General features: G+C 60.5%; 1 protein-coding gene and 2 long non-coding RNA genes across 8 annotated transcripts in view; 2 read left to right on the forward strand and 1 right to left on the reverse strand.

Annotated features, from left to right (window-relative positions):
- GSE1 (Gse1 coiled-coil protein) overlaps window positions 1-24,144 on the reverse strand; it is a 387,465-nt gene that overhangs the window by 92,945 nt on the left and 270,376 nt on the right. For 2 of the 6 annotated variants that reach the window (XM_045987498.1, XM_045987494.1), the window contains exon 1: window positions 4,386-4,746. The exons of 3 other annotated variants lie outside the window; for them this stretch is intronic. In XM_045987498.1, coding sequence (XP_045843454.1) covers window positions 4,386-4,422 — 37 coding nt within the window. In that variant the 5' untranslated portion in view covers window positions 4,423-4,746. Of the gene's footprint in view, window positions 1-4,385; window positions 4,747-7,287; window positions 7,346-24,144 lie in introns of those variants that run through there. One more of the 6 variants, XM_045987497.1, reaches the window with a different exon arrangement.
- On the forward strand, window positions 4,635-6,363 carry LOC123930951. Its single transcript, XR_006816185.1, has 2 exons — window positions 4,635-4,765; window positions 5,465-6,363. It is a non-coding gene; the product is annotated as an uncharacterized LOC123930951 (long non-coding RNA).
- LOC123930954 lies at window positions 10,037-22,032 on the forward strand. Its single transcript, XR_006816188.1, has 3 exons — window positions 10,037-10,123; window positions 16,384-16,763; window positions 21,210-22,032. It is a non-coding gene; the product is annotated as an uncharacterized LOC123930954 (long non-coding RNA).

Below are 24,144 nucleotides of genomic sequence, written 5' to 3' on the forward strand. Positions count from 1 at the left end.
GCCTTCTGGCGGCAGGCGGGGGGAGAAAGAGAAATCCAGGCAGCCCGCCACAGGCGGCCCGGGCACCCTCAGCTCCCCCAAGGCAGGGGGATGCCCACTGTCTCTGGCAAGCCTCTCTCTAGCAAGCCTGTTGGAGGCTGACCTTGGAAAGGGGTGGGGGGGGGTGGCAGCTAGGGGCAAGGAGATGTCAGACTGCCTAACAGCAAACGCCAACACGCTGTGTGGCTTGGGGCCAAGCCCCGGCCGTCTCTGGACCTCAGTTTCTTCGCCGGAGTTTGGAACGTCCTTCCCAGCAGTGGCCAGTAAATCCTGAGGGGCAGCCGGGGTCACCCAGAGTTCAGCATGGGGCCAGGGTGGGGTGAGCTGACAGCTGCCGAGCCCTCCCTCCGTGAACTCCAGGAACAAGATAAGGGGGCCGGCAGGGCAGGGCGCCGCCGCTGACACCAACCGCCAACTCCCTCCCTCGCTCTCCTTCGACAAATATTTATTAAGCTGGGACTCTGGAGCCGCGCTGCCTGCGGTCAGGGCCCGGCTGGGCCGCTTGCGTCCTGTGTGACCAGGGCCTCGCCGTGCCTCAGTTTCTTTCGCTGGCCGGTGGGATTCGGTGTACACCACAGCGGGCACTGAGCGGGTGCCCCATAAGAAGTGACCGCCACCGCCTCGTCCTCGGTGTTCTGTTCCGGCTGCTAGGGTCTGGCACTGAGTTGGGCACGAAGTAAACGCATGGTCCCCTCCGGCCTGGAGCTTGCGGGCTGGTGGAGTTCAGGAAAGAAGGTAGCTGGGCGCAGGAGCAACAGAAAGGATGTCTTCCAAGGAGCCTTGGAGAGTGCACCCGTCCACCAGTCCCCAGCTCCCATGCCACACGCCCAAGCCTCCTCCTCTTGGCATGAGGAGCGTCCCTCTGCCGGGTACCAACCCTCCCCCTGCGCCCCGCCAGTGAAGGAGCATGCAGAGAAGCCAGCTACGTTGTCATGGGGTCCCGGGGGTCTGGCCCAAAGACCTGAGTTCAAGTCCCAGTTCAACGACTAAGCAGCCGGGTCATTTCCTGCAAATAATTCCACCCTAATAATAACAATGTGTGTGCGTGGGGTGAGGGGGGCCGGCTGGCTCAGTCAGTAGAGCATGTGACTCTTGATCTCGGCGGTCGTGACTTTAAGCCCTATGTTGGGTGCAGAGCTTACTTGAAAAAAATCATTTTTATCCTAGCTATAGCTTGCTAATTGTTAACTTTGTCGCGGGCTCGTGGGCCTGTCCTCACACCAGATGTAGCGAACACAGGACACAGCTGAAATATCTGCCTTGTTACAGCCGGTCAGCACTGCTATTGTAGCCCCAAAGCTTGCCACAGACACAGAGCAGGCATGGCCATGTGCCAATAAAACTTTATGTACAAACACAGGGGGTGGGCCAGGGATCACCAGCCCCTGCCTCATACCATACTGAGGGAGATACCATCACCGATCCCAGTTCAAAAATGGGAAAATCAAGGCCCAGAGAGCTCAAGTCACCCGCCCAAGGTCCCAGCTTTTAAGAGGTGGAGCAGGACACTTTGCTGCTTGGCCTCAGTCCTGTCACCTGTCAAGGAGCAGCAGCTGGGACTGTGAACTGCCTCGGGGTGAGGGCTGGACAGGCAGGTTCTGGGCCCTGGCTCCCCGCACTTACAGACGCAGCCTGGGGATCTAGCTGCCGGGCCAGAACCTGGTCCCAAGGCTCCAGAACATTGGTGTCAGGCCTCCAGAGGCCGGGAAGGCTGTGCCTCTTCTCTAAGGGGTGCGTGCCTCTAGGCCTCTCCTTCCTGGAGCAGGGTGGCGGGCAGCAGCCGGTTCCACATCCCAGCTCTGGCCGAATCACTAGCCCCTCTGAGCCCCCCTTTCCTCATCTGTGAAATGGGCAGCCACCCGCACGGACCACGGAGATGGGAGAGACTCCTGCAAAGCACTCCCAAGGGGGCCTGGCAGTGGTCAAGAGAACTAGGCCACTGCCTACTCTGAGCTCACAGAAGCCCGGGGAAGCAAAACCACCTGACCATGGTTCTCCCCCATGAAGCCTCTAAACTGCAATAGCAAAATTATGAAGTACAAAACCCTAGTGGGGGAGTTAAAAAAGAGAAAACTAGAAGAGGGCGAGAGAGAAACGTCCCTCCACAGGCTGAGAAATGACTTGTGCCCTGACCTCCCCCTGGAGGGCCAGACGGGCAGACCTCCCCCCCCACCCTCCTGCCCCTGGGGCTTCACACCAGCCAGGACTGATTTTCCTTAATTGCTCTGAATTTCCTAGCCTGACACTTCCTCCTTTTCTTTCTGAATGCTCCAAGTGTAAATAGAAAACCGGTCACCTGATGAGTATAGCACCAGCAGCCACCCCACGGCAGGTGAAGTGGGGTGTAGATTACAAACACCTGTGCTTTTAAGACGCCCTGTACTTAAGAAGATTCATTCTTGCCACAAACGCACTGAGTGTCTATGAGGGAAGGGCGGGGGGCTCCAAACAGAACTCTCCCTGCTTTCCTGCAGCTCCGGGCGCAGAGGGGAGGCCCACAGGAAGAGCAGCTGGGGTTCCAAGAGCCCCCATGCATCTCGCCAGCTCTCGCCTGCCTATGGGGGAGATGGCTCCCCACCCGTCCCCCAGCAGCCCTGTGCTAAAACGCAACTCTTTTGCAAATTGGGGGTTCCTCGTTCTAATTTGGATCAGATCCTTCAAGGGCAGTGTGGAGGGAGCGGAAGTGCTGGATTTGCATTTCAGGCCGTGGAGGGCAGAGAGCAAGAATACAAGTGCAGACCCTGAAAAACAGACTTCCTACAAAAGCGGTGTAGACACCAAGCAGTAAATGCAGACCTTGTCAGTTCCTGGGAAGGGCTGGGCACCTAAAACAGCCACAAAGACAGTCAGAAAGAGTAACTGTACAGATTTCATTCAGAACCCATTAGCCTTTCCTACTTTTTTTTTTTTTTTTTTAAGTCTGTTGGCCTCTTGGACAACCTCCTCCCCTTGTCCAGGTTCCCCGTGGCAAGTGCCAGGTCCAGCAGGGCTGGGTCCCGTCCAGGCCATTTGTGGCTCCCACGTTCCTCCCACGGACTGTGGGGCTTCTGTGGGAGCCTCAGCCAAAGTGACAGGGGCTTCTTCTGAAGGTCCAGTAAAAAAAAAAAAAAAAAAAAAAAAACAACCAAACCCAACACCCAGCCACCTGCACTTTCCCCAGCAAAACAGGACAGAAATTACCCTCCACGGGCAGCCTCTTATGCAGAATTTTAGAAGCCCCAGTGTGAGCCCAGGAACTTCCTCTCCTCCCTACAGCCCCCCACATGTCCCCTCCCCGAGATCCATGAACCGCGCCCCCCCCCCAACTTCCACGGGAACTGCGTGCACTCCCAGGGCAGATCAAGCTCTCAGAGGAAAGAAGGGAGGAGAAAAACAGCTTGTCCCTAGCAGCAGCGGTCGCAGGCTGCCCTGTGTTCCTGACCGGCGGGTCAGCAGCCCACGAGGGCAGGCCTAGTCACTTACTCCCGACCCCAGGGACACTAGAATAGGGTGACAAGGAGGCGGCAGGAAGGGCCCCAGGGATCACCGAGGTCCCTACCTCCTTCGCCAGGAACCCCTGGCTTCCCAGCCTCCCCTCAACCGACACGTCCTTATTCAGGATTCAAAGTCCAAACAAGGTGAACTCAAGAGGGGCTCCCCAAACCTCCGGCTGTCGCCCCCTCCCCGCCCCTCCACTCTGGGCTGCCGGCACGACTTGCCCCGAAACAGAAAGTTACACGGCAGGCGGCTGTCAGCGCGCAGGAAGGTTAGGGAAACAGGAAGCCACGCCACAACCACCCTCCGGAGCTTCCCCCGGCCCCCTCCTCCGACCTCGGCAGGAACAAAACCTTCCAGGGAAACCCGGGCAGGAAGGGGGGCGGGGGGCGGGCGCGCCACGCTCGCGCGGAGACGGCGCAGGGGGCTGGCTGGAGGCAGAGGAAAATCAGCCCCAGGCTGGGGGCGGGAGGGGGGCGCAAGCCACCGATCGGGGCGGCGTGCAGCAAAGTAACTTCACACCCGGGGCTTAATTCACCTTGGAAGGCAGCGCGCCGCGGACGCTGGCCGCGCCGCCGCGGCGGAGCCGGCTCCGGGCAGACAAAAGGAGCGAGACGCGCAACCCCCGGCGGCGGCGCGGTGGGGGCGGCGGGCAGGGTGGGCGCTCCCCGCCGCACGTCGCGCACACACCGCCCGCTGGACCGCAGCGGGAGCCGCCGGGCCGCGCGCGCCCGCCCGCCCGCCCGCGATGGGGGGGGGGGCTCGACCGACCCGCCGCCCCGACCCAGGCTGCGGGTCTGGGGGGTCGGGGGGGGGGCTCCGGGACGCGCCGGCGCCGCGCGGGACCCGGGAGACGCGCACCGCTCGCTTACCTGGTAAGTAATACAGAGGCGGCTTCAATCCAAACATGATTCAAATTAGAATTCCATAGTGGCCAGAGAGGGATGAATTAGGGAAAAAAAAATTTTTTCTTTAACCCAGCAAGGAAACAAAAAGGGCCGTCCGAGCCAAGGCGCTCAAAAATGTCCAAAACAATAAAATAAAGACAGAAGAGCGATTCCGAGAGCGACGGAGAAAAATGTCTTTTTTTCTTTTTTTTTTTTTCCCTCCCTAAGATGAAGGAAGGGCTCTCTCCTGGGCCAGCGCCCGGGCAGTTTCGGCCACCTCGGCCCCGGAGCAGATCCACGAGGAGGTGACCGGCGACCGAGGACGGGCCGGAGCCTCCACGGCTGCCCGGTGTCTCCGCCGCCGCGTGTGTATTTTCTGCCTTTTGGACTTGAGATGCAAATAAAAAAAGGAGGGGGGCGCACGGCGGAGGGAAGCAGGCGGGAGCGCGGAGAGGAGCGCGAGAAAAATAAAGGGGGGAGGTGAGGGTGATGAAATTGGGGGGTTAAGATCTTCAGGGATTACTCATTTGAAAGAAAAAAAGGAGCGAGAGAGACAGAGAGGGAGAGAGGGGGGGAAAAAAGCAGCCCCAAGACGTGCGAGTAGCAATCTCTCCTCCATTCAGCCATTTGAATGTCAAGGGCGAGGGTCAAGGGACCTGTTTCCAACAGGGTTTCACGTTCAGAACCAGAAGGAAAAAGGAAGGGGGGGCGGCGGGAGGGGGTATCTCTTGTTGCCAAGGAGAAATCGGCTTTGTTTTCGTTTCCCCTTAGCTACTGGGTGAGGAGGGGCGGGGTGGGGGAGAGGAGGAGGGGGCGAGCGGGAGAGAGGAGAGGAGAAAATTAATACCCAAACAGCCCAGAAGTACCGAGGGGGAGATTTCTTCTCGTAAATAAAAGAGGCAGCGATTGCAAACAAGTCTCCGGCAGGAGAAAGCAGGCCGGAGAGCCGGCTCCCCTCCCCCTCTCGCCACCAACAAACCCCCACCTTTTTCTTTCTTTTCTCTCTCTCTCTTTTTTTTTTTTTTGGGTTATCTCCCCGGGCCGGCGTCCCACCACTGACTCAGAGAGCAGGGGTGGGGGAAGGAAGAGAAAGAACTCGCGGGGGCTCAGGCGCCCGGGCAGAAGGAGCAGGAGGAGAGCTGGGAGGCGAGAGCGCGCGGCGGTGGAGAGCCCCTCGATCAATTTTCATGCAAGAATCATTATCGGTAAATTGGAAAGCTGGCTGCCTGACAGCAGATTTGTCTCCCCTAATGAAAGCGAAAGGGTAGGGGCACAGCGGCGGGCGGCTGCAGGCGGCGGCGGCGGCTCCTTCCGTCTCTACGCGGCATCTTCCAAGAGCTGCATGCTTTGCAGAGCGATAATAATAGTTTCACTTGCGAGCTTCTCCCCGCGCGGCTGCCGAGCCGGGCAGCAGATCCGGGCGCAAGACAGCCGGGCTCCCCTCTCCGAACGCGGGCAGGGCGCCGCGGCTGGCGGCGGGGCGCTCCGCTCTGCCCCAAAGCGGAGCCGTTTGCAAACAGTGGGCGGCCGCGGGCGCCGCCGGGCCCCCCTCGGCTGCCCAACTCCGCGCTCTGGCCGCCCGCCCGCCCTCCCCTCCCACGGCTGACAGCTGCGGGAGCCGGAGTTCACCCGCTGCCGGGGCCTAGGAGGAGAATCCCCAAACCGTGCCCCGGGGGGCTCTGGCCAGCCTTTTGTGAACCCACGCGGGACTGCGGAAACGCACACGCCGCCCAGCCCGGGGGAGCTCCAAAGGCGAGCAGCTCCTTTCTCTCCTTTCTCTTCCTCGCGCCCCGCACCCCACCCTTAAAAATCCGTGTTGTAAGTGTAATCAAATGCTTGATACCATCTTCCACACTCTCCCTGCACCGGTGCATTATCAGATCCGGGAAGGCATGCTTCCAGGCAAATAGACCTAATAAATGCTATTACTGGGATTCTGCAAGCCGCGGCTGCACCATAGTAACGAGCGCCCTGGCTAATTTGGTTTAAGAGAACGATCAACTGCACCCAGTGTGAGTGTGGAGTCTGTATCTCTCCTCCCCACGCCGCCTCTCTTTCACACCAGCTCAAGAAGGCCCCATGTGATAATTCCCCAAATCGAAGGGGAAAAAACCCTGCCGCCAAACCACATCCTGTGCGCTCATTGTCCAGCCCAGCGATTTTAAAGAGACAGGCTCCCTCTCCCCACGCCCCCACACACTCTGGAACGCGCGCTGCAACGCCGCCTCTTGACGCGACGGCTTATTTTCAAGCCCTTTTCCCTTCTGAAGGGCCCCTCGGTGGCCCGACGAGCCGGAATCGCGGCCGGGTGACACTAAGGGGTCATCTTTTGACCCCACAGACAACCACTCTGCTTTGAGGAGCAGACCTGAGCCCGCAGGTACGCAGGGCGGGGCCCCGCGAGCTCGCCAAACTTGGGTTCCTGCCAACGCTCGCCAGCCCCTGCGTAAATCAGGGGTCCCCAGCGGCAGCCCCGGGGTCCCTGCTAAACGCCGGGGCTTCAGATGACAACTGAACTCCCGGAATACGATACTCTAGAGGAGAGCTCCGGAGGGCAAACTGGAGGAGGTGGGGGCACCATGCGTGCCTCCGGACCCCGCGAGGCCACTCACGCGCGCCCCCGCCCCCGCGCCGCCCACCCCGCCAGAAGACTCAGATGGGCTGGGCGGAGCGCTCGGAGCCGCGGGAGCGAGGTGGCGCTCCTCCCCGCCGCCACCAACGGCTGGTGGGTGCCGCGCGCCGGCGGCCGCCTGCTCTGCCGGCTGGGCTGCCGGGGGTGCGAGGCGCGTCTTGTCGTCCCCCGGCCCCCGCCGCGCCCCGCCCGGCGCCTCTCCCCGCGGGCGGCCGGGCGCGCGCGGTCACCCGGGGCAGCGCCGGGGCCGCTGACCTGGAGGAAACGGGCCGCGCGGGGCCGCCGGCGCCCGCCGCCGGTATCTGGCCGCTCCGCCCCGCGCTGACCCCGGAGGTCGCGCCCGGCCCTCGGCGGCGGCGGCCCTTTGTTTCCGGGGCTGCGTGGCGGCGCGCTCGACGCTCCCCGCGCCTCCCCCTGCGCTCGCCGCCGCTGGCGGCCTGGCGAGGGAGACGACGGCCCCAGCGCGGCGGGGTCCGGGTCCGGGTCCAGCACCTGCCCGCCCCCACCCCCGGGCTCGGCTCGGCCTGGCCTCGACTTGGACCCCAGCTTTCGCCTCCCGCCCATTTATCGCCCACTTATCACCCGCACGCTTGATAATCTGCGTCCCTCTGGGAGTGGGGGACAACAGGGCGCGCAGGGGAGGGCCTGTGGGAGCTGCCGTCCAGGCGCCCCTCCAAGTCCCTCATAGGCTTTGAAGATCTCTGATCCTACTTGGGGGGGGGAAATTAAACTATTTTTAAAAGACCCTAAACTATCAGTTTCTGTTGTCATTCTTTTATTGGTTTTTAATTCTCCGGGATTACATGAACAACAGTAGTAATTAATACTAAACCTTCCTCTACTGTATATGCTAATGGCAGGAGCCATAAAAATTAATTTGCAAACATGTCATTACACAATAGCTATACAGGCAATAAACCTGTAATTACGGGCCAATCACAGGCAGGGTACTGAGGGAGAGATGGTCCCCCAATCTGTTGGGTGCCCCCCCTCCCCTGCTAAAATGGGGAAGATGATGCCAGCAAGGAGCTTGCCTTCTGAGAGCCACCTGTGGAGAATGCTCCCAGCTCTAGGGGATGGCAAAAGGGTCTCTCGCCTCGAGCTCCAAAAAGCCTGGCTTCGGTGCAGGACCCCCTGGAGACAGCCACTCTCCAGCCCCTCAGGACAGACATAAGGCGGGAAAGGCAAGGCCAAGAGCTCCCCGCCGAGCCAGCAGGTGGGGGGGCTGAGCGGTAAGAGGGGTAGGAAGCCCCACTCCCGAGGGCCAGCCCCAGCCTCCCCGCTTCCCAATCAGAGGCAAACATCTCTCCCTATAAGCATTTGAATGCCTGCATTGAATTATCTCAAAACGCTCCCGCCAACCCCTAATGGCTTTCGGCCACTCCCTCGGGGAAGAAGGTGAGCGGCGAGGTTCTAAGCGAAACCCAAGCCTCCTTCGGGCCTGGGTTTGGGCCGCTCGAAGTAGGTTGGTGACATTTCCTGGTGACAGGGACGTTTGGAAGGGAGGAAAGGAGGAGACCCACTGTGAGAGCACGGCTGCACCCCGGCTCCTGACCTGAAGCCAAAACAGCTGAAAAATAGAAAGCCACCCCCGCCGTGCCAAGCAGCCTGCTTAGTGGGCCGACTCTCCACTGAATAGCTCGGTTGTTTGCCATAATGTGGCTGAACGAGGAGCTGGAAGGATTTTCCCTTTCCCACTGGCCCTTGTGGCTTGGCTGGCGTCTTTGGAACGCCTCACTATGGCCATTCATTCCCAGGGGAGCCATCCCAGCTCGGAGGGTGGCGGTGGCCTGGCTGGCCCGAGGGGCGGGGGAGGGGGGGGCGAGAGGGATAGCCAGCCCGGGCCACACCTGGGCCAGGTGAGAAGGGCAGCACTCTCCTGGGAGTGCCACCTCGGTGGGATCCTGTGCAAGGACAGGAGGTCTCTCTCCACCCCCTCTTCTCTCTCAGACGCTGGTCACGGCCATAACCCTCCCCCATCTCGCTCAGATCACCTCTGGGGGGAGGGGGTGGAGGGCATTTCTAGAACAGAGGCAGGAAATGGGATAGGCTGAGCCTCCAGTGCCCCTCCTTCAGTCGGGGCCACCGCAGGGCCAAGTCGCCCCCCCCGCCACCCCTGAAAGACCCCTGTCCACACTGCAAGCCGACCCAGGGTCAGAGGGCAGCTCTGGGCCATGTCCTGGGCAGGGTGGAAAGAGAAGAAAAGCGCTTCGTCTCTCAGTGGGAAAGCAGGCTGGGGGCCGGCTGCCTCCCTGGAAGCCGCGTGGAGCCCCCCAGAATCCCACTCTGAAGCAACGGGGTCCCCCCGCTGCTCCTTCAAAATGGAGGGGCCCGAGACTCCCCCTAGCGGGACTGCCGCTGCCACAGCACGGAGACAGCCCAGCCCGCCAAGAGCATCAGCTGAACGCAGTAAAAATAGCCTCCGTGCACGTGCTGAGGACGGGGCGGCAGCCGGAGCGGGGTCTGGAGAGCGCAGCCGGAGGGGGGGGGCGGGGACGCTTGCAGCCGCGGGGTCCGCCAGCTCTGCCTGCCCACTGCACCCTGCTGGCCGCCCAGGCCAGGCCCAGCTGCCACCAGGCCACCACCGCATGCTCCCCAGGGATCTGAGGAGAGGGGGCAGAGGCCACGCTGGGAGTGTGGCTAGCCCCAAATGGCCCTTTGGGTCTGCCCCTCCGCTTCCCTCTTTGGGATAATCATGCCAGCTGATGTTTCCTGAGCGCTCAGTCCGTGCCAGCTGCTGTTCTAAGCACTTTTCACGGGGAACTGATGGATCCTCATGACAATGCTGTTCAAGGTCACCATGAGGAGTTTCATTTTCTAGATGAGGCACAGAGAGGTCAAGGGCCTCGCCCAGGGACACACAGTCGGGGAAGTGGCAGGGCTGAGATCTGAACCCAGACTTGTTCCAGAGTCCAGGTTGGACCTGGACCTTACCAGAGTTCCAGTCTCCGCTGGCCCTGCCCACCGCAGGCCCTCAAGGCCATGACATCACCATCTGGAGACCTGGCCTCGACACCGGGGAAATGGGATGAAATCGCTCCTGCATTCCAGGGAGAGGCGGGTGTGGAACCAGCCTGGAGCCTGGCACAGGGTAAGGACTCCACAAACAGAGGTGTAGTGACCCCCGTGTGACAGGCCGGCTACCGACCGGGGCTCAGCACACCCAGTCCTCCCCGTGGCGGGCTTGGCTAGGAGCGCTATCTTATCCGGAACCTGCCTCCGCCCTGGGAGGCAGACCGGCAACCTACTGAGATGAACCCATTTCATACCCGAGGACCCCGAGGCCTGAAGAGGTGAAGTCACTCGCCCAAGGGCACGCAGGAAGCTTACACCTGCTTTCTCCCTCAGTCCAGCTCCTGCCCTTAGGTCACCGGTTCCAAGTCTCAAAACAACAAGCAAGTCTGAGAGGTCGGAAAAGAAAAGGGGAACCTCTGTCCGGGCACCCCTCACGGTGATATTTGCAAACCCAGGTCTGGTTTCCATCTTTGCGTGCTTTGTGTGCTCGCCTCTGCTTGCCTGCTACCGGGCAGCTCCAGCAAGCCCCCCCATCCAGGCTGTGCCATCCTGTCTTGGGGGATGGGGGGGTGTTTAGGTGGGTCTCCCGGGGCCTCCTCCCCCTGCCGCAGTGTCGTGGTTTAAATGAGTCCCACCGAAATCCACGTCTACCCAGAAGCCGTGACAGTGACCTTATTTGGGAAAGGAGTCTGTGCAGATGTAATTAAGGATCTTGAGATGAGGTCATCCTGGATTATCAGAGTGGGCCCTAAATCTGATGACAAGTGTCCTTATAAAAAGAGCAGACCAGAGAAGACACAGGGAGGAGGCCATGTGAGGACAGAGGCAGACGCCGGACAGAAGATGGGACCACGGTCCCCAGGAGCACCTGGAGCCCCCAGGAGCCGGAGGAGGCAGGGAGGATCCTCCCCTCGAGCCTTTCGTGGGATCGTGGTGGCCTTTCTGGCCTCCGGAAGGGGGAGAAAAGGAGGTGTCTGATGTTTCAAGCCACCCGGTTTGTGACGATTTGTTACAGCAGCCACGGGAAACGAATCCGTCCTGTCGCTTCTGCAGAACAAATGTCCCCTCGGTGCTGTCACCCCAGGGAGGCCCTGCGTGTTGTCCGAGGCTGGGCGCCGTGGGCCTTGGGCCAGCGGAGTCCATGTCTCCCACAGGTCTGCAGCAAGGGCCTGGATGAAGGGTCCAGGGCCCCTGGCAGCGGGCGGTGTGTGCACAGTCGCCCGTCCTCCGTGAGGCCGAAGTCAACACCCCACCGGGATGGGGAGGCTCTCAAGTGGCCTGTGCACCCCCTGCTCTCCTCCCTGGGAACCCACATTCCCCACCTGGGGTTTGGGCGGCAGCCAGCCTGGAAGAGATCGGCGGGTGTGGCCATCTGCCCGGAAAGGGCGGGGGACCGCCAACCAGCCTTGCCAGAGGAACCTAGCAAGGAGGGCTCAGCTGGCCTTCTGCTTCCCAGCGGCCTGTGGGGCCTGGGGGAACGATAACCAACCAGGAGCCCTGGTGGCCAGCTTTCCACCCAATCTGCTTCCCTTCCCCGCCCCGGGCTCACGCCCCAGTCTAGACTGCTCAGGCTCGCGGGCAGAAGCATGGGGCTGGATGACCCAGAGGTGGCCGAGAGAACGTGGCGGGGGAATAACCCACCAGTCCCAGGCCCGGCCCGTGAAACCTCCCACCTGAGCCTCCAGGTTCCCCTTCTGTGTCTGCCCACCAGACGTGCGCTCCCAGGACCAGCCTGAACCCACAGATGGGAGACGCAGAGCCCCCCACGCCCCGCAAGGGTTGTTAAGAGCAGGCGGCCTCCCACCGACTGTACGTTAACGTGGACACGTGTTTGAGAATGATCTCCTTCCGCTTTGAGGGTTGCGACATGTCGCTGCCAGTGTGAGGAGCCCCGGGGACGCCGGGACCCTTTGTCACGGCCGCTCACGTTAGCTTATTAGCATGTGACCAAGAGACACCCCCGCCGCACAGACGTTCACTCAATACCTCGCGCGAAGCCGGATGCTTTAAGGGCACGACCGTGTTTCGTCCCCGCGGCAAAAATAAATCTGTCGTTACCTCCATTTTGCAGGTGAGAAAACTAAGGCCCAGAGATATAAAGTGACCTTGTTTTTAAAAAACTGCTCTGAGGAACCCCCTGCGTCAGCCTCTGGTAGGACCCGGTAAAGAGGCTGGAGCCCAGATACCCATTTGTTTAATGAAAAGCAAAACAAGCCAAAAGCCAGAAGGGCAAGGACCCGCGCACACTGTGGTCTGCCCCCAGACCTGGGCGTCCGACCTGCAGCTCGGGCCTGCGGTGGAGCTCGGGACTGGGGGGCTCTAAGATCCTGGGTTGAGGAGCCGGACGCAGCCATTGGGCCAAAGCCCACCCTTCTCGTGGCTGTGTGGATGCCAGAGAAATCAGCCAGAGCTCGTGTCTGGGGCTGCTGCGGCCACACAGCGCATCCCTGAAAAGGTCCCCCCCCCCCCCCGACCTCCGCCCCTGCCCGCCTGTCTTCATGCGCCTGCAACAGGCCGGCCACTTCTGGAAGCCGTCGGTTCACAGCCCAAGACAGCTTTGGTCGTGAACGTTCTGCCTCCCGCAGAGCCAGCACGGGCCTGGCCACCGAGGGAGGTCTCCGGGAGAGGGAGCATGCTGGCGCGAGTCCCAATGGACACCTTCTGGGGACCCCACGACAGCCCGTGGGCGGCCGGCCCCAGGCAATAAGGCTTTTTTCTCCGTACCAGAGCCCGTTCAAGGCCGAGAGGCATCGGTGAGCCACCGTCCCACTACCTCCTGCTGGGGAAGTTGGCAGGGGGCAACTAACTGCCCGTCTGGGGAGAACACGCAGCTCTCCCCATCCACCCCTGGGCCTGACTGCTTCAGGTCTATGCAGCCCTCTGGCCGACAAGATGGGAGTCTTAAAAGGCGGCTTCGTGCCTGCTGTCCCCCTCACCAGGCACGCCCTCACTGGGCGCTGGAGGGGGACACCCCACTGCCCTGTCATCTCCCTCTGCCTTTCCCCCGTGAAGAAATCCTGGCTCAGCCCAGCCACGTCCCTCCTCTGCACCCGTCCTACTGTCCCCAGCAGCCCGACCGTCCTTTATTCACTCTCTGTGGGTCATGCCTGAGCCCGCGGGGTTCCTGCCGTGTCCCGCATGAGACACCCTCCCCGTGACTAGCCCCTCTGGCCAGAGGGTTCACAAAGCATGGGTGTGGCACGGGGCTCCCCACCCCCGGCACACTGAGGGGGCTGGAGAATTCTTGGCTGCGGGCGGCGCTGTGCCCTCTGGGATGTCTGGCAGCACCCCCGGCCCCACCTACCGGATGCCAGGAGCGCACTCTAGTTGTGACAGTGAAAATCTCTCCAGAATGGACACATTTCTCCCAGGAGGGATGGACAGGGACACAAAATTACCCCAACCGACAGCCATCAATGTAGCCTCAGGGTCCAGCCAGTATAATGAGCAACCTGAGATTTTTAGTTCTGCTGTCAGCCTTGGACAAACAATGGTCCTCTCTTGGCCCTAATTTTGCTGTATAAAAAATTCGAGGGGCTGAATGGGGTCTTCTAGCTGCCTCTGATTCTCTGGTGCTGCTTAGAAGCAATGGTTCCAAAGTGGGGACAAGCTTGTGACTCAGGAAACAGGATCAGAAGGGAAGGAGTCCAGTGATCAAGGGCTTGTACAGAGACAAGGGGGTGAATGGACCCATGGGTTATGTGGGCAACCCTGGTGCCTTGGGCCTTTCTGTGTTTCCCCCTTTCCTCCACAGACCTCCTTCTCTCCAACCTAAGGAACACCTCCTCGGGGAGAAAAAAAAGAAGGTATCTGCTATCAGTCATTTACACTCTAGTATGATTTAGCCCCACCTCTACTCTCTTCACAGAACCAAGCTGTGGGCCCATTAGAGCCACCTCATGACTAACTAGAACAGCTGTAGCATGTGTTGGGAAAAGGCAGGACAAAGAGCTATTCTGCCCACTTGGGTCAAAATGGTGGTTTCAATTTCATAACATCATGTGATGAGATGAACTTCCGGGTGCCCCGTGTTAGAGTCTGTTTCAACAGCTGCCACTGGGGGGGAAGGGAACAGTCTCCGCCAAGTGCTGGGCTTGGGAGGAGCTATGTGGCTCAGAGAAATTGGGATAAAGAGGTGGGCCCGGCAGGGACCCCCCCCCACAAACCAGGTCCTCCGGGCTTCGCGACCGTGTCTCCCGCCCGCACCCGGCCAACATGAGCTCATGCGGCGTTGCACGGTGCGCCAAGGCCGGAACATTCTCGGTTGGCAAGCGCCATCCTGACCCATGTGTCCCAAAGGCAGGATTTCCGGTTTGTGGGGGTGGATTATCCCAGAAGCGGCTTGGCTTCAGCTTTTAATTGGGAGGTAGGATGGCTGTTCCCGAGGCAGGGGGGAGCATACACCTGTTTGGTTCCACAAAGTGGGAGGCATGTGGGGGCATGGGGGGGCGGTCTCAGCCCCGGCACAGTTCAGCCCCCATCACAGGTGCAGGGTGGCTCTGGCCTACTCTGGTCTTCAGTCTCCTCCTCGGTAGGACGCGCGGACTAAATGATCCCCCAGGCCTTCCAGCTCCATGAGCCCATGATTAATAAAACTCAGACACACCATCTGCTCACTCTGACATTTAAGAAACGGAACGGGTTTCCAAAGAGAAGGCCGCCCGGTGCGACTTGCTTGCAACTTGCCTCTCCTCCTTCGCCTGCTGATCGCGTGTGGGTTCACACCCTCCCCACGTCCCAGCCCCGACTTGGAAAATCCCGACACGCACAAACCCGTGCACACGCAGAGCTGTCTCCCCCATCCCTCCCCTGAGGTCAGACACGGAGGAGCCGGACAGAGGCCTGCCCTGGTAACACTCTGAGCCGGCCCCCTTCTGGGGACTGCACCCCTCCATAAGGCCTTTGCCGGCCCCAGAGGCAGGCATACGTCTCGCCACCACGTCCCCAAACCTCACAACTGTTAGCACTGACTCATCCAGCCCACGTGTTCGGCTCCTCCTCGGCGTCGGGGAGGGAGAATGGTCGCCCCCTCTACGGAGGGAAACCGAGCTTGAAAAGTGAAGGGTCAGGCCCAAGGTCACACAAATGACAGGCGGCAAGGCACGACGGTATCCTGATCCAAAGGGATAAAGAAACAGGGTCTCGGGCCCACTCCGTGCCATGCCAGTGGCCCTGCTGTGGCCTCTGACTGCAGGCCGGGAAGCCCAGAAGAAGAGAACGCAGTGGCAGGGAAAAGGGGACACCTTCTGGACGGGGGAGACCCTTCCCCACCAGCCCAACTCCAGAAGTGGTTTTAACTTAGCCCAAGAGCTGAGCGAGGGCAGCAGGAGTGTGGTTAGACACTGCACCTGTGTGGCAGCCCGGTGTCCAGACGGGCCTGCTCTGCGGCTTCGGCCAACGGCCTAGGTTCTCGCCCTGGCTGGGCTCCACAGAGGAAAGCCCTGGGGCGGCCCCTGGCTGGGGATCTAGGATTCCCCATCGGCTGAATCTCGGCAGACCCCCACCTAAGCTGCCCCTTTGCTGCTCTTGGTCCTCACAGGGTCCCTGGGGGTCCTCTGTCCTTCAGAGTCTCTACTGCTCTCCTCCTAAACACTGGATTTGGCTGCCTGCTCTTCCCCTGACCAGTGTGGACATCTGTCCCTCCCTGCCATGCTCCACACTGAGCACAGCCCTGAACACCCCTCTGGGGCTCTGTCCACTGTCCCCACCCCCTCCCTACGGCACCCCCAAACCACCCGACTTAGAGAAGTGCCCTGGACTTCCTGTTTCTCATAACGACCCACAAAATCAACCCTAAAAGCTGCATAAAAATAGACCCACAGTTTCTTAAAAGCACCCAACAGCTGGCAAGACGGTAAGGAATCACCAGGTCAGAGGGACAGGGAAATCGGAACCTGGAGCTGAGTTGCTCCAGAGGCCATGTTGGCTCCGAGGGCATCTAAAATCCTGCAAAGTCTGAAGGTCCGGTTTTATGGCCTTAAAGAATAGGGGGCAGAAAGCAAAGCCTGGGGCCTCTGCACAAGTTGGAGCACTAACAGAAGACCCTCCCCCTAACAAGGCAGGACCCCAGGGAACAACCCGCTCAGGGTGAGAGCCAAGGGGAAGCTGGCCAGGCAGGCCCCGTACAGAAGTGCTGTCGGAATGCACTGACTTGCGCTGTCCTGGGGTCCTCAAACCTTGAACTTGACTCAGGAAGTCGTGACGCAGTAGGGTCTCTGGGCATCGGCTGGAGACAAATACAATTTCTCCTAAAGGAAAGCACTTTCATCTCAGACTTCAAATCAGACCTGCATTTCTTTCTTTCTTTTTTTCTCAACTATAACGGCCAGCACACAGCGGAAGACAACGAGGCACACCAGAAATCCGCACTTCCGGGTTGCGAGTCAGCAGCAAGAACAGCCGAGACAAGCAGGTCCACCGTCCCCCAGAGGCTGCAGTTGCAGAAACCTGTCGGTCTGCTGCTGGGACAGAGAAATAACAGACGAGCCTCACGGGATCCGCGGAGAAGGAGAGTCCGGAACAAGAGAAGCACCATGGTCTAACATCACCCCAGACCATGGAGCGCCCCCACCAAGGCTCCGCCGTCTCACCCGCACCTCGCCTAGACCCACGCCCGGCTCGCAGTGGGAGCTCTGATGGCAGCTGCGGACTCATCAGGCACCCGCACTGGACGGGAGACCCTCCGGGCTTGAAGCAGCCACCACTGTCTGTTCCAGGTGAGCCTGGTGACACGTTCCACCGGCCGACAGGCGGAGGAGGTGATTAACCCCCGCTTCCCTTCTGGGTGACATTTCTGTGTGTGAAGGCAGGTGGCAGTGATAAAACAAACCCAGCCACAGAGCAGCCTCCACAGTGGAAAAAGCAGCCCAGAGGTATAATGGCTGCTGCAAACAGCCGAATCCTTCAGGCCCGACCCAGCACCCCCTACCGCTATAATTCTGAGTTATCCGTTCTTTATTACAACTCACGGCCTTGGCTCCCAAAGCATCGACCGGGGATTCTTTCTGTGGGGGCAATTTTGGTGCCTGCAATTAAGCTGAACAGGCATCTTTTGTGCCGGCCGCGGCACTCAATTGCAGGTGTAATTAGGTCCCCTCACCCCTGAAATCTGCAGAGAGCCGCCCGCCTTGACTAACTGCACCCACAATTAAGTGCTTACGGGCATGCGGCTGAAGCCGGCAAACATGTGCACGCGGCTAATAGCGGGGGCACCGAGCGGGCTTTCAAAAATAGACACTGTGTTGGAGAAACCCAGGCTTTTTGCATTTGTTGTTCAAACGGCTCTGTCCAGCTGGGAATAATGAGGAAAGACAAACACGCCAATTAGACTAGGTCCATACATAAATAAACTGCACAGCTCCTTAATTAAGCCACTTACGGGAGTGGGCAAGGCTGCGAGGGGAAGGGGAAGGAGGGCGGCGGCCCCGCGGGCAGCGTGGCATCGGGAGCATCCGGCTCACAGGGGCTCGGACCCCCGGGACTGCATTGTTGGCTGCCTGGGGCGGGGCGGGGGGGGGGGTGCCAGGGCTGGGAGAGGACAGGTGGGAGCGGGCAGGAGGGAGACTGGGTGCGGGAAGGAGGAAAAGGTGGCCTGAATCTCGCGTCAGGTGGACAGCAGTGTCGGAGGAGAGCCTGCCTCCCCTGCCCTTTCCCACAAGCTGGCTCTGCCTTGCCGAGGATCTCGTCCCTGAAAACCTCCACATCTGTTCTTTCCTCCTCCGCCTCCGCCTCGCTGGGGCCTCAGAAGGGTAGCAAAGCCCCAGATCAAACCACCTGCCCGCTTCCTGGGTCGGCTCCCTCAAGATGCCTTTAGCTGAGACCCCAGGCCCCTGCCGAGCCTCCCTGCCGCCCGCTGCCCCCACACAAGGCACACGCACAGCTCAACAACAAAGGACACGTGTGGCCCGGGACGGGGCCAGGGATGCCAGGGGATGCGTGGCTATTAGCGATGGTGGGCAGCTCTGCCCCCCTTCCTGCCACATCCACTTTCTGAACTCCCTGCCACGTCGCCGTATTGTTTCCGAACAATAACACCGAGCAGATTATACGTGCTGTAATCAGACAAGGGAGAGAAGCTTCCCGCGCCCCCAAGTAGAGCTGCTGAAAGCGATTTGCCTTTTGCAGAGCACAGCAGTCCCGGCTGGACGCAAAGGGCAGAGGCAATATTTAGATAATTAAAAACCCATTGCTGATGGGCCAGCCGGGGGGACCACAGGTGGCTTCAGGGTAGATGAGCGATGGGTCGGAATGGCCATCGTGCCTTTTTTCTTCCTCCTCCAGCCACGACTGAGGGAGGCAGACAGGTGACCACTGGGAAATTCTGCCCAGACAGGAATCAGCCTCAAGCCTGGGATGCTGGTTCCATGGTCCCTGTAAGACTTAGAAGACACAACCCTGGCCCTGCCTTACCTCTACTCTGGCAGCACCAGTCTCCCAACCCCCTTCTGGCCTCAGGACCTTTGCACCGGCTGTGCCCTCTGTCTGGGACGCTCTTCCCCCAGCCATCCACAAGCCTCCCTCCCTCCTTCCCTCTGCTCAGGTCTGCTCTGGGGCTCTGCCCTCTCAAAAGGAGCTTCATAGCCTCACCCCCGTTGCCCCATCCCCTCACTCTTCTGTGAGGTTTCAGCAGCACGTCATCCCTGAATTTACACCTAATGTTTTTTGTCATCTTGTCTCTCTCTGGGACTTGACCAGGCTTCTTCACCCCCAGGTCAACGGCACCGAGCAAAGTGCCCGGCACATAGTCGGGTCTCGGTCCTGAATAAGCAAGTGGATACAAAGCGAGAGAGGACACGGCCTCAGGACAGGGGCTTACCTCTAACCTGGATTGGGACTGGGGTTCCGGAAGCTTCCGAGGAGTGTGGGGCCCTGCTCCGTGGGAGCTGGAGCTGGAAGGCTGCAGTTCCGCCCGGAACTGCTTGGTCCCTGGGCAGCCGCAGGCAGCAAGGGTGACCACCAAGTCATTCTGGCTGCGCAGCCCTGGGTCTCCTCCTTTAGCCTTTGAATTTTTAAAAGCTTGAGTTGGTGCCAAGAATCACTGAGCTCCCGGGAGTGGAGCCTTGCTCCTCTGTCTGACCCTCTTCCTGCTCCCCCTGCCCAAGCAGATGCCCCTGAAAATCAAAATCAAGATCGACTCCTCTTTACAGCGGCCAGACCTGGATTTTCTGCTGTCTTTGGGGCAGCAGGAGCTTGAAACCCTGCAGCAGTCTCAGGCCCTGTGGTGGTCGCCGGCCTCCCGGTCAAACGTGGCCTAGAGCGCCTGATGAACCACCAAAGGGACGGCTTGCGTTTCATGGCCTCCCTTCCTCCCCACCCACCTTGTGGACCTCCCGGGCAGGTGCCTGGCCCCACCTGTCCAGCTCGCTGCCTCAGACCTTCTGCCTCTCCCTCCTCCAAACCCCTGCAGCGTGTCCCACGCACCCTGCAATCCGTCCCTTGTCCCTCGCCAGCCCCAGGGCCATGCCAGGAGTCAAGTTTCTAGAGCCTTCCCCTTTGGGGGCAAATGAGCAGGTCCCGGCTAGGTCTGCCTCTCCTTGAAGGCCCTCCCCTCCCCACCCTTGCACTCCTGCCCTGCTTTCCCCAGCGGGTCATGTCCTGGATGCAGGGAACAGGCCAGGCAGCCATTCCTGCCCAGGCAGCGCCCCCCACTCCCGCCACCCTGGGGGGTGAGAGCCCAGGGCCTGGACAGGCTGTGTTCCAACCCACCTACCACCCGTGGCCTGTGACCTTTCTGTACCTCAGATTCCTCCCAGCAGTGAGTGTGGATCAAAGACCTATGACCTGGAAAGTGCAGAACCTTCTGGGCCCCCAGGGAGGCTTGCCCATTCTACTACCTGAGACGTTTGGCTAATGTCCCTGTGTCACAGATGGGTCCCTGCCTACAGCTGCAGTCAGTACTGAAGGGGGGGATCGTGGAGGCAGACGCCTTGGAGACCCTCCCTGTCTGGCCTTGGCTTGCCGAAGGGCCCCCGCCTCTTCCACGCTCTGTACACAACCAAGAGTGGCCCTACTTCTCCTTTTCCAAAGAAGCCCTGATCCAAACCTGAGCATCCGGTCACTTTCCTAGAGGAAACAAGCCCGCGAGGCCCCACAGAGAACCCAGAACTTCTGGCCTTTAGTCAAACCTGCAGAAGCTTGGCTGCTGAGCTGACCTGCCCTGCTACGCCTCAGGACCTTGCCAGGCCTCCCTCCTTGGGACACTTCTCCCGTAGATGTCCTCTCCATGTCATCCCTGACTTCCCTTTTATGGAACCTTGGGGTCTCCACTCTCAGACAGCGAATCGATTAGGAATCCCAAAGCCCAGGCCTGGGGCCTGTATACAGCAGGCGCTCAGTGCATGCATATCAGAAGACCACATGAAGGGGAGACAGGGTTGGGCCCAGAGGCCACATCTGAGGGTATCTGGAAAGCTGATCCTCCAGGCACAACCTCCAAGCGGAGCTGGGTTAGGGGAGAACATACTGACCCCAGGGGAATCTGGGTGAGGGGCTGATCCGGTGTGGCCCGACCCCGGTGCTGGGGTCTGGGCCACATGCATCTCCAGATTAGCAAGGGGCCCACCCACTTCTGCTTTGAGGGCCTCATCCCAAACCACCAGCCAGCCTTCCTCTTATCAGCAAACCGTCAGGCCCAGAGGGCTGTGGGCGGCTTTGTTTTTTTTTATTCTTCCCTCCAGGGAGGCCAGATAAGGCAGCCAACCTTTACCCTCTGCCACTTTCCTTCCTGGGCCTAGACTGCGTCCCCATTACCGGAGGGATGGGCCTGGGGCTTCCACAGGATCATTCCACGCCCCCACAACCCCAGCCTCAGCGGAGGGAGCAGGAAGCCCCCAGGGCAGGATGGAGGTCCTCCAGATGACCTTGCTGGGGCCCCAGGTGGGAGGGGGTGAAGACAGGAGTGTGGTCCCCCTCCCCCCAGGGCCCTCAGGGCAGACTCAGTGGGTGGTCTCAGGGCTGGAGCCCCTGGGGCCAGGCAGCATCTCCTGTCCATCAGCCCCCAGCCCTGAGCCCCGGACCAGCTCCCAGTGCCGAGGGGCAGGCCAGGCCGGGCACAGGCCCGCTCTGAGACACAAATGCGGCATCCCTGACTCCTCACTCCCAGACACCCCCGAGTGGCTGTCCCTCAGCCAGAGAACCGCCCACCCCCATGCTGAATCCCACAGAGGAACATCAAGCGGCAACCAAGAGAGCAACGGACAGACACACACGGCGACCTGGACAGGCATCTCAGAGGGCAGGTGGAATGGAGGCGAGCAGACGGAAGGGCCCACAGCTCCGTGCACATGAACTCCCCAATCCAGTGGGACCCCCCAACCCCAGAGACACCCAGGAGAAATGTAACCCGTGCAGGCTCGCCGCAGCACGACCCACAGCGTCTGGAGTGTGGTGTGCAGCACGGAGGCAGGGACGCGGGACACGTGGGGCCACCCCCCGCCCCACCGACGTTCTGCTCCGCAGAGGAGGCCAATCCCAAAAGGACAAGCCCTGTAGGGTCCACTCACAGGACATACTACAGCGACCGGACGTGCATAGACAGAGCAGCTGGCGGGGAACCGCTGTGGACGGAGTTCTGGTGTGGGACCACGGAAACGTTCTGGAAGGGGGAAGGTGACCACAGCAGCGCCACACCGAAAATGTACTCCGTGCCCTTGAACTGAACACTTAGAAATGGTTAAGATGCAAACTTTTGCTTTGTGTAATTTACCACCATTTGACGCCTAACGCAGAGTGAACGAAAACCATCGTCGGGGTGAAGACATGGAAGGAACCTTCCAGAATGACAGCAGCATGCTGACTGAGGGCTGGGGTGGCGGGTCCGCAGATGGACACCTGTGTCAGAAGCCAGTGAGCAGAGCTCTTCCGATGGCTGGACCGTGGGGCGCCTGGGTGGCTCAGTCGTTAAGTGTCTGCCTTTGGCTCCAGTCGTGATCCCAGGGTCCTGGAATCGAGTCCTGCATCGGGCTCCCTGCTCAGCAGAGCACCTGCTTCTCGCTCTCTCTCTCCCTTTGTGTGCTCTCTCTCTCTCTCCATAAATAAGTAAAATCTTCTTAAAAAATTAGAAAAAGAGTTCTGGTATATTCTTGCATTGCTGTGTCCCCTGCTTTTGGAGGACAGGGGTCAAGGTGGGCTGTGTGAGGGCCTGTTTCGGGGCACATGGAGAACGTTCCGGGGGAAATCACCAGCCCCTGAAGTCTGTTGATGATAACCGCAAACCTCAAGGCCACGGGTGCACGACTTGCAGGGGAGACCAGCCCTGTGCCACACATATCTCTCTCCCTGTCACACGGAAGAGAATAGATGTGCCCCTCCGCCTCCTCCAGCCAAATATTAAGGGGGGGGAGGGGCAGGTGCAGCAGAATTCTCAAGGGAGTGCAGAGTCCCAGACCAGAGGGACGGTTGTATCCTACCCCTCCCCTCCGCCGGGGGGGGGGGGGGGGGGGGGGGTAGGGGGGAGGGGGGGCTCAGCCTCTGCCTAAGGTCACAGCTGGAAACAGAGCTGGGGAGGGGGCAGTCCCAGACAGTGAACACGGGGGTGCGGGGAGCCCAGCTTCCAAGTTGGGGGGCAGTGGTTATTAATGAGGGGTCAGAGCAAGAGCACCGGGTTCAAATCCTGCTCCACCACTGTTTAGCTGTGTGGCCTTGGGCACATTCCTCCGTGCCTCGGTATCCCCACACGTAAAGCGAGGGCGGCTCGCCCTGTGGGGTAGTTGCAGGAAGGAAGAACGAGCACAGAAGGCCTTCAGAGCGAACGGGGGCTCCCCACTGGCTGTCCCTTTCTCTGGACACCACCTCCGGCCCCTGCCCATCCCCACTCTGGCCACGTCTCCCCTGGGTTCCACGTCGGAGTCTGCCAACCTCGCTGCAGCCCAAGTTCACGTCCACGGGCGGATCTGTGTTTATCCTTAAGTCGTCCTTTTCCTGCCCTGGGCCTAGCACCTGCCCCCTCCCTGGCCCATTGTCTCAGGACCCAGGGCCATCCGGTTCATCCTGGGGCGGGTGGGGGGGGGGGACAAGGGAGCCCCCCATCCCCATTTCTTTACAACCGCTCGGACTCCAAGTCCCTGACCCAGCCCTTGGCCGAATAAACACAAGTGCACACGAAAGACGTCCCAGCAGGGCTGTGAGGGGCGGCGGGAGGGCGGCTGGGCAGGTGGGGACACAGCGCCCGGGGCCTTCTGCTGGAGACGGCAGAAGCCCTGTCCTCACGTTCAGGGCTTTCTCCCGCCCAGCAGCCCTCGGGTCCTGGGGGGGTTGGAGCCCACCCAGAATGGGTCTTTTAGCAGAGGTCCTCCCTCTCTCCCACCGGAACCCTTGCAAAGGCCTCAGCCGTCCCGCTCTGCCCTGAGCGCTCTGATCTCCCGCTGGCAGGGATCCAACAGTCTGCGCTCACCTGTGCATCCAGGCAGGGGCCTCCCACCCCCCTCAGGAGCAGGCAAGAGACAGACACAGTTGCTGAAGCATCAGAGCTCCCCACCAGCAGCCCCTGGACGACTCACCCCTGCAGCGAGGCAGCGTACGGCGCACCTGATGCGCTCTGCCCCCAGGACCGCGAGGACAACGGAGAGTGTCCCCACCACCTGTCAGGGGTTCCCAGCAAGGCCAAGCTCCGGCCGCCCACAGCAGGGTCAGGGACGCCCGCTCCATGAGCTCCTCCTTCTCCCATTTTCTCTCCTCAACCGCCTCTCCCAGGATCACCTCCCAAATAAAACCCCCGGAACCCAAGTTCTCGCTCCAGGCAACTAAACCCTCTAGCCAGAGGCCAGAGTGTTCCAGGAGTACGGCTGTGTGGGGGTCTGACAAAGACCACAGTGCCCAGCGATGGTTCATGCCCCACAGACAGTGTGGCGGGCTGGGGTCTCAGCCTGGGACAGAGGACAGGAAAATCATCATCCCTGCTTGGACCTCAAACCTTCTCCCTGCCTCTGAGGCGTCTGGATTTTCTCTCCCTAGTTAGACCCCCCTATCTCCAAAGGAATGGCCGTGCTGGGGTCTGTAATTGTTTCCTCCATGTTCGATCCATTAGCGGGAACTCAGATCCGTGGGCTGGCTGCTCGCTGAGGCTTCAGGTAGCAATTTTCCATTTGTGTTTCAAATTTT

This window comes from Meles meles, chromosome 19 (assembly GCF_922984935.1).
Source record: "Meles meles chromosome 19, mMelMel3.1 paternal haplotype, whole genome shotgun sequence".
Lineage (NCBI taxonomy): Eukaryota > Metazoa > Chordata > Mammalia > Carnivora > Mustelidae > Meles > Meles meles.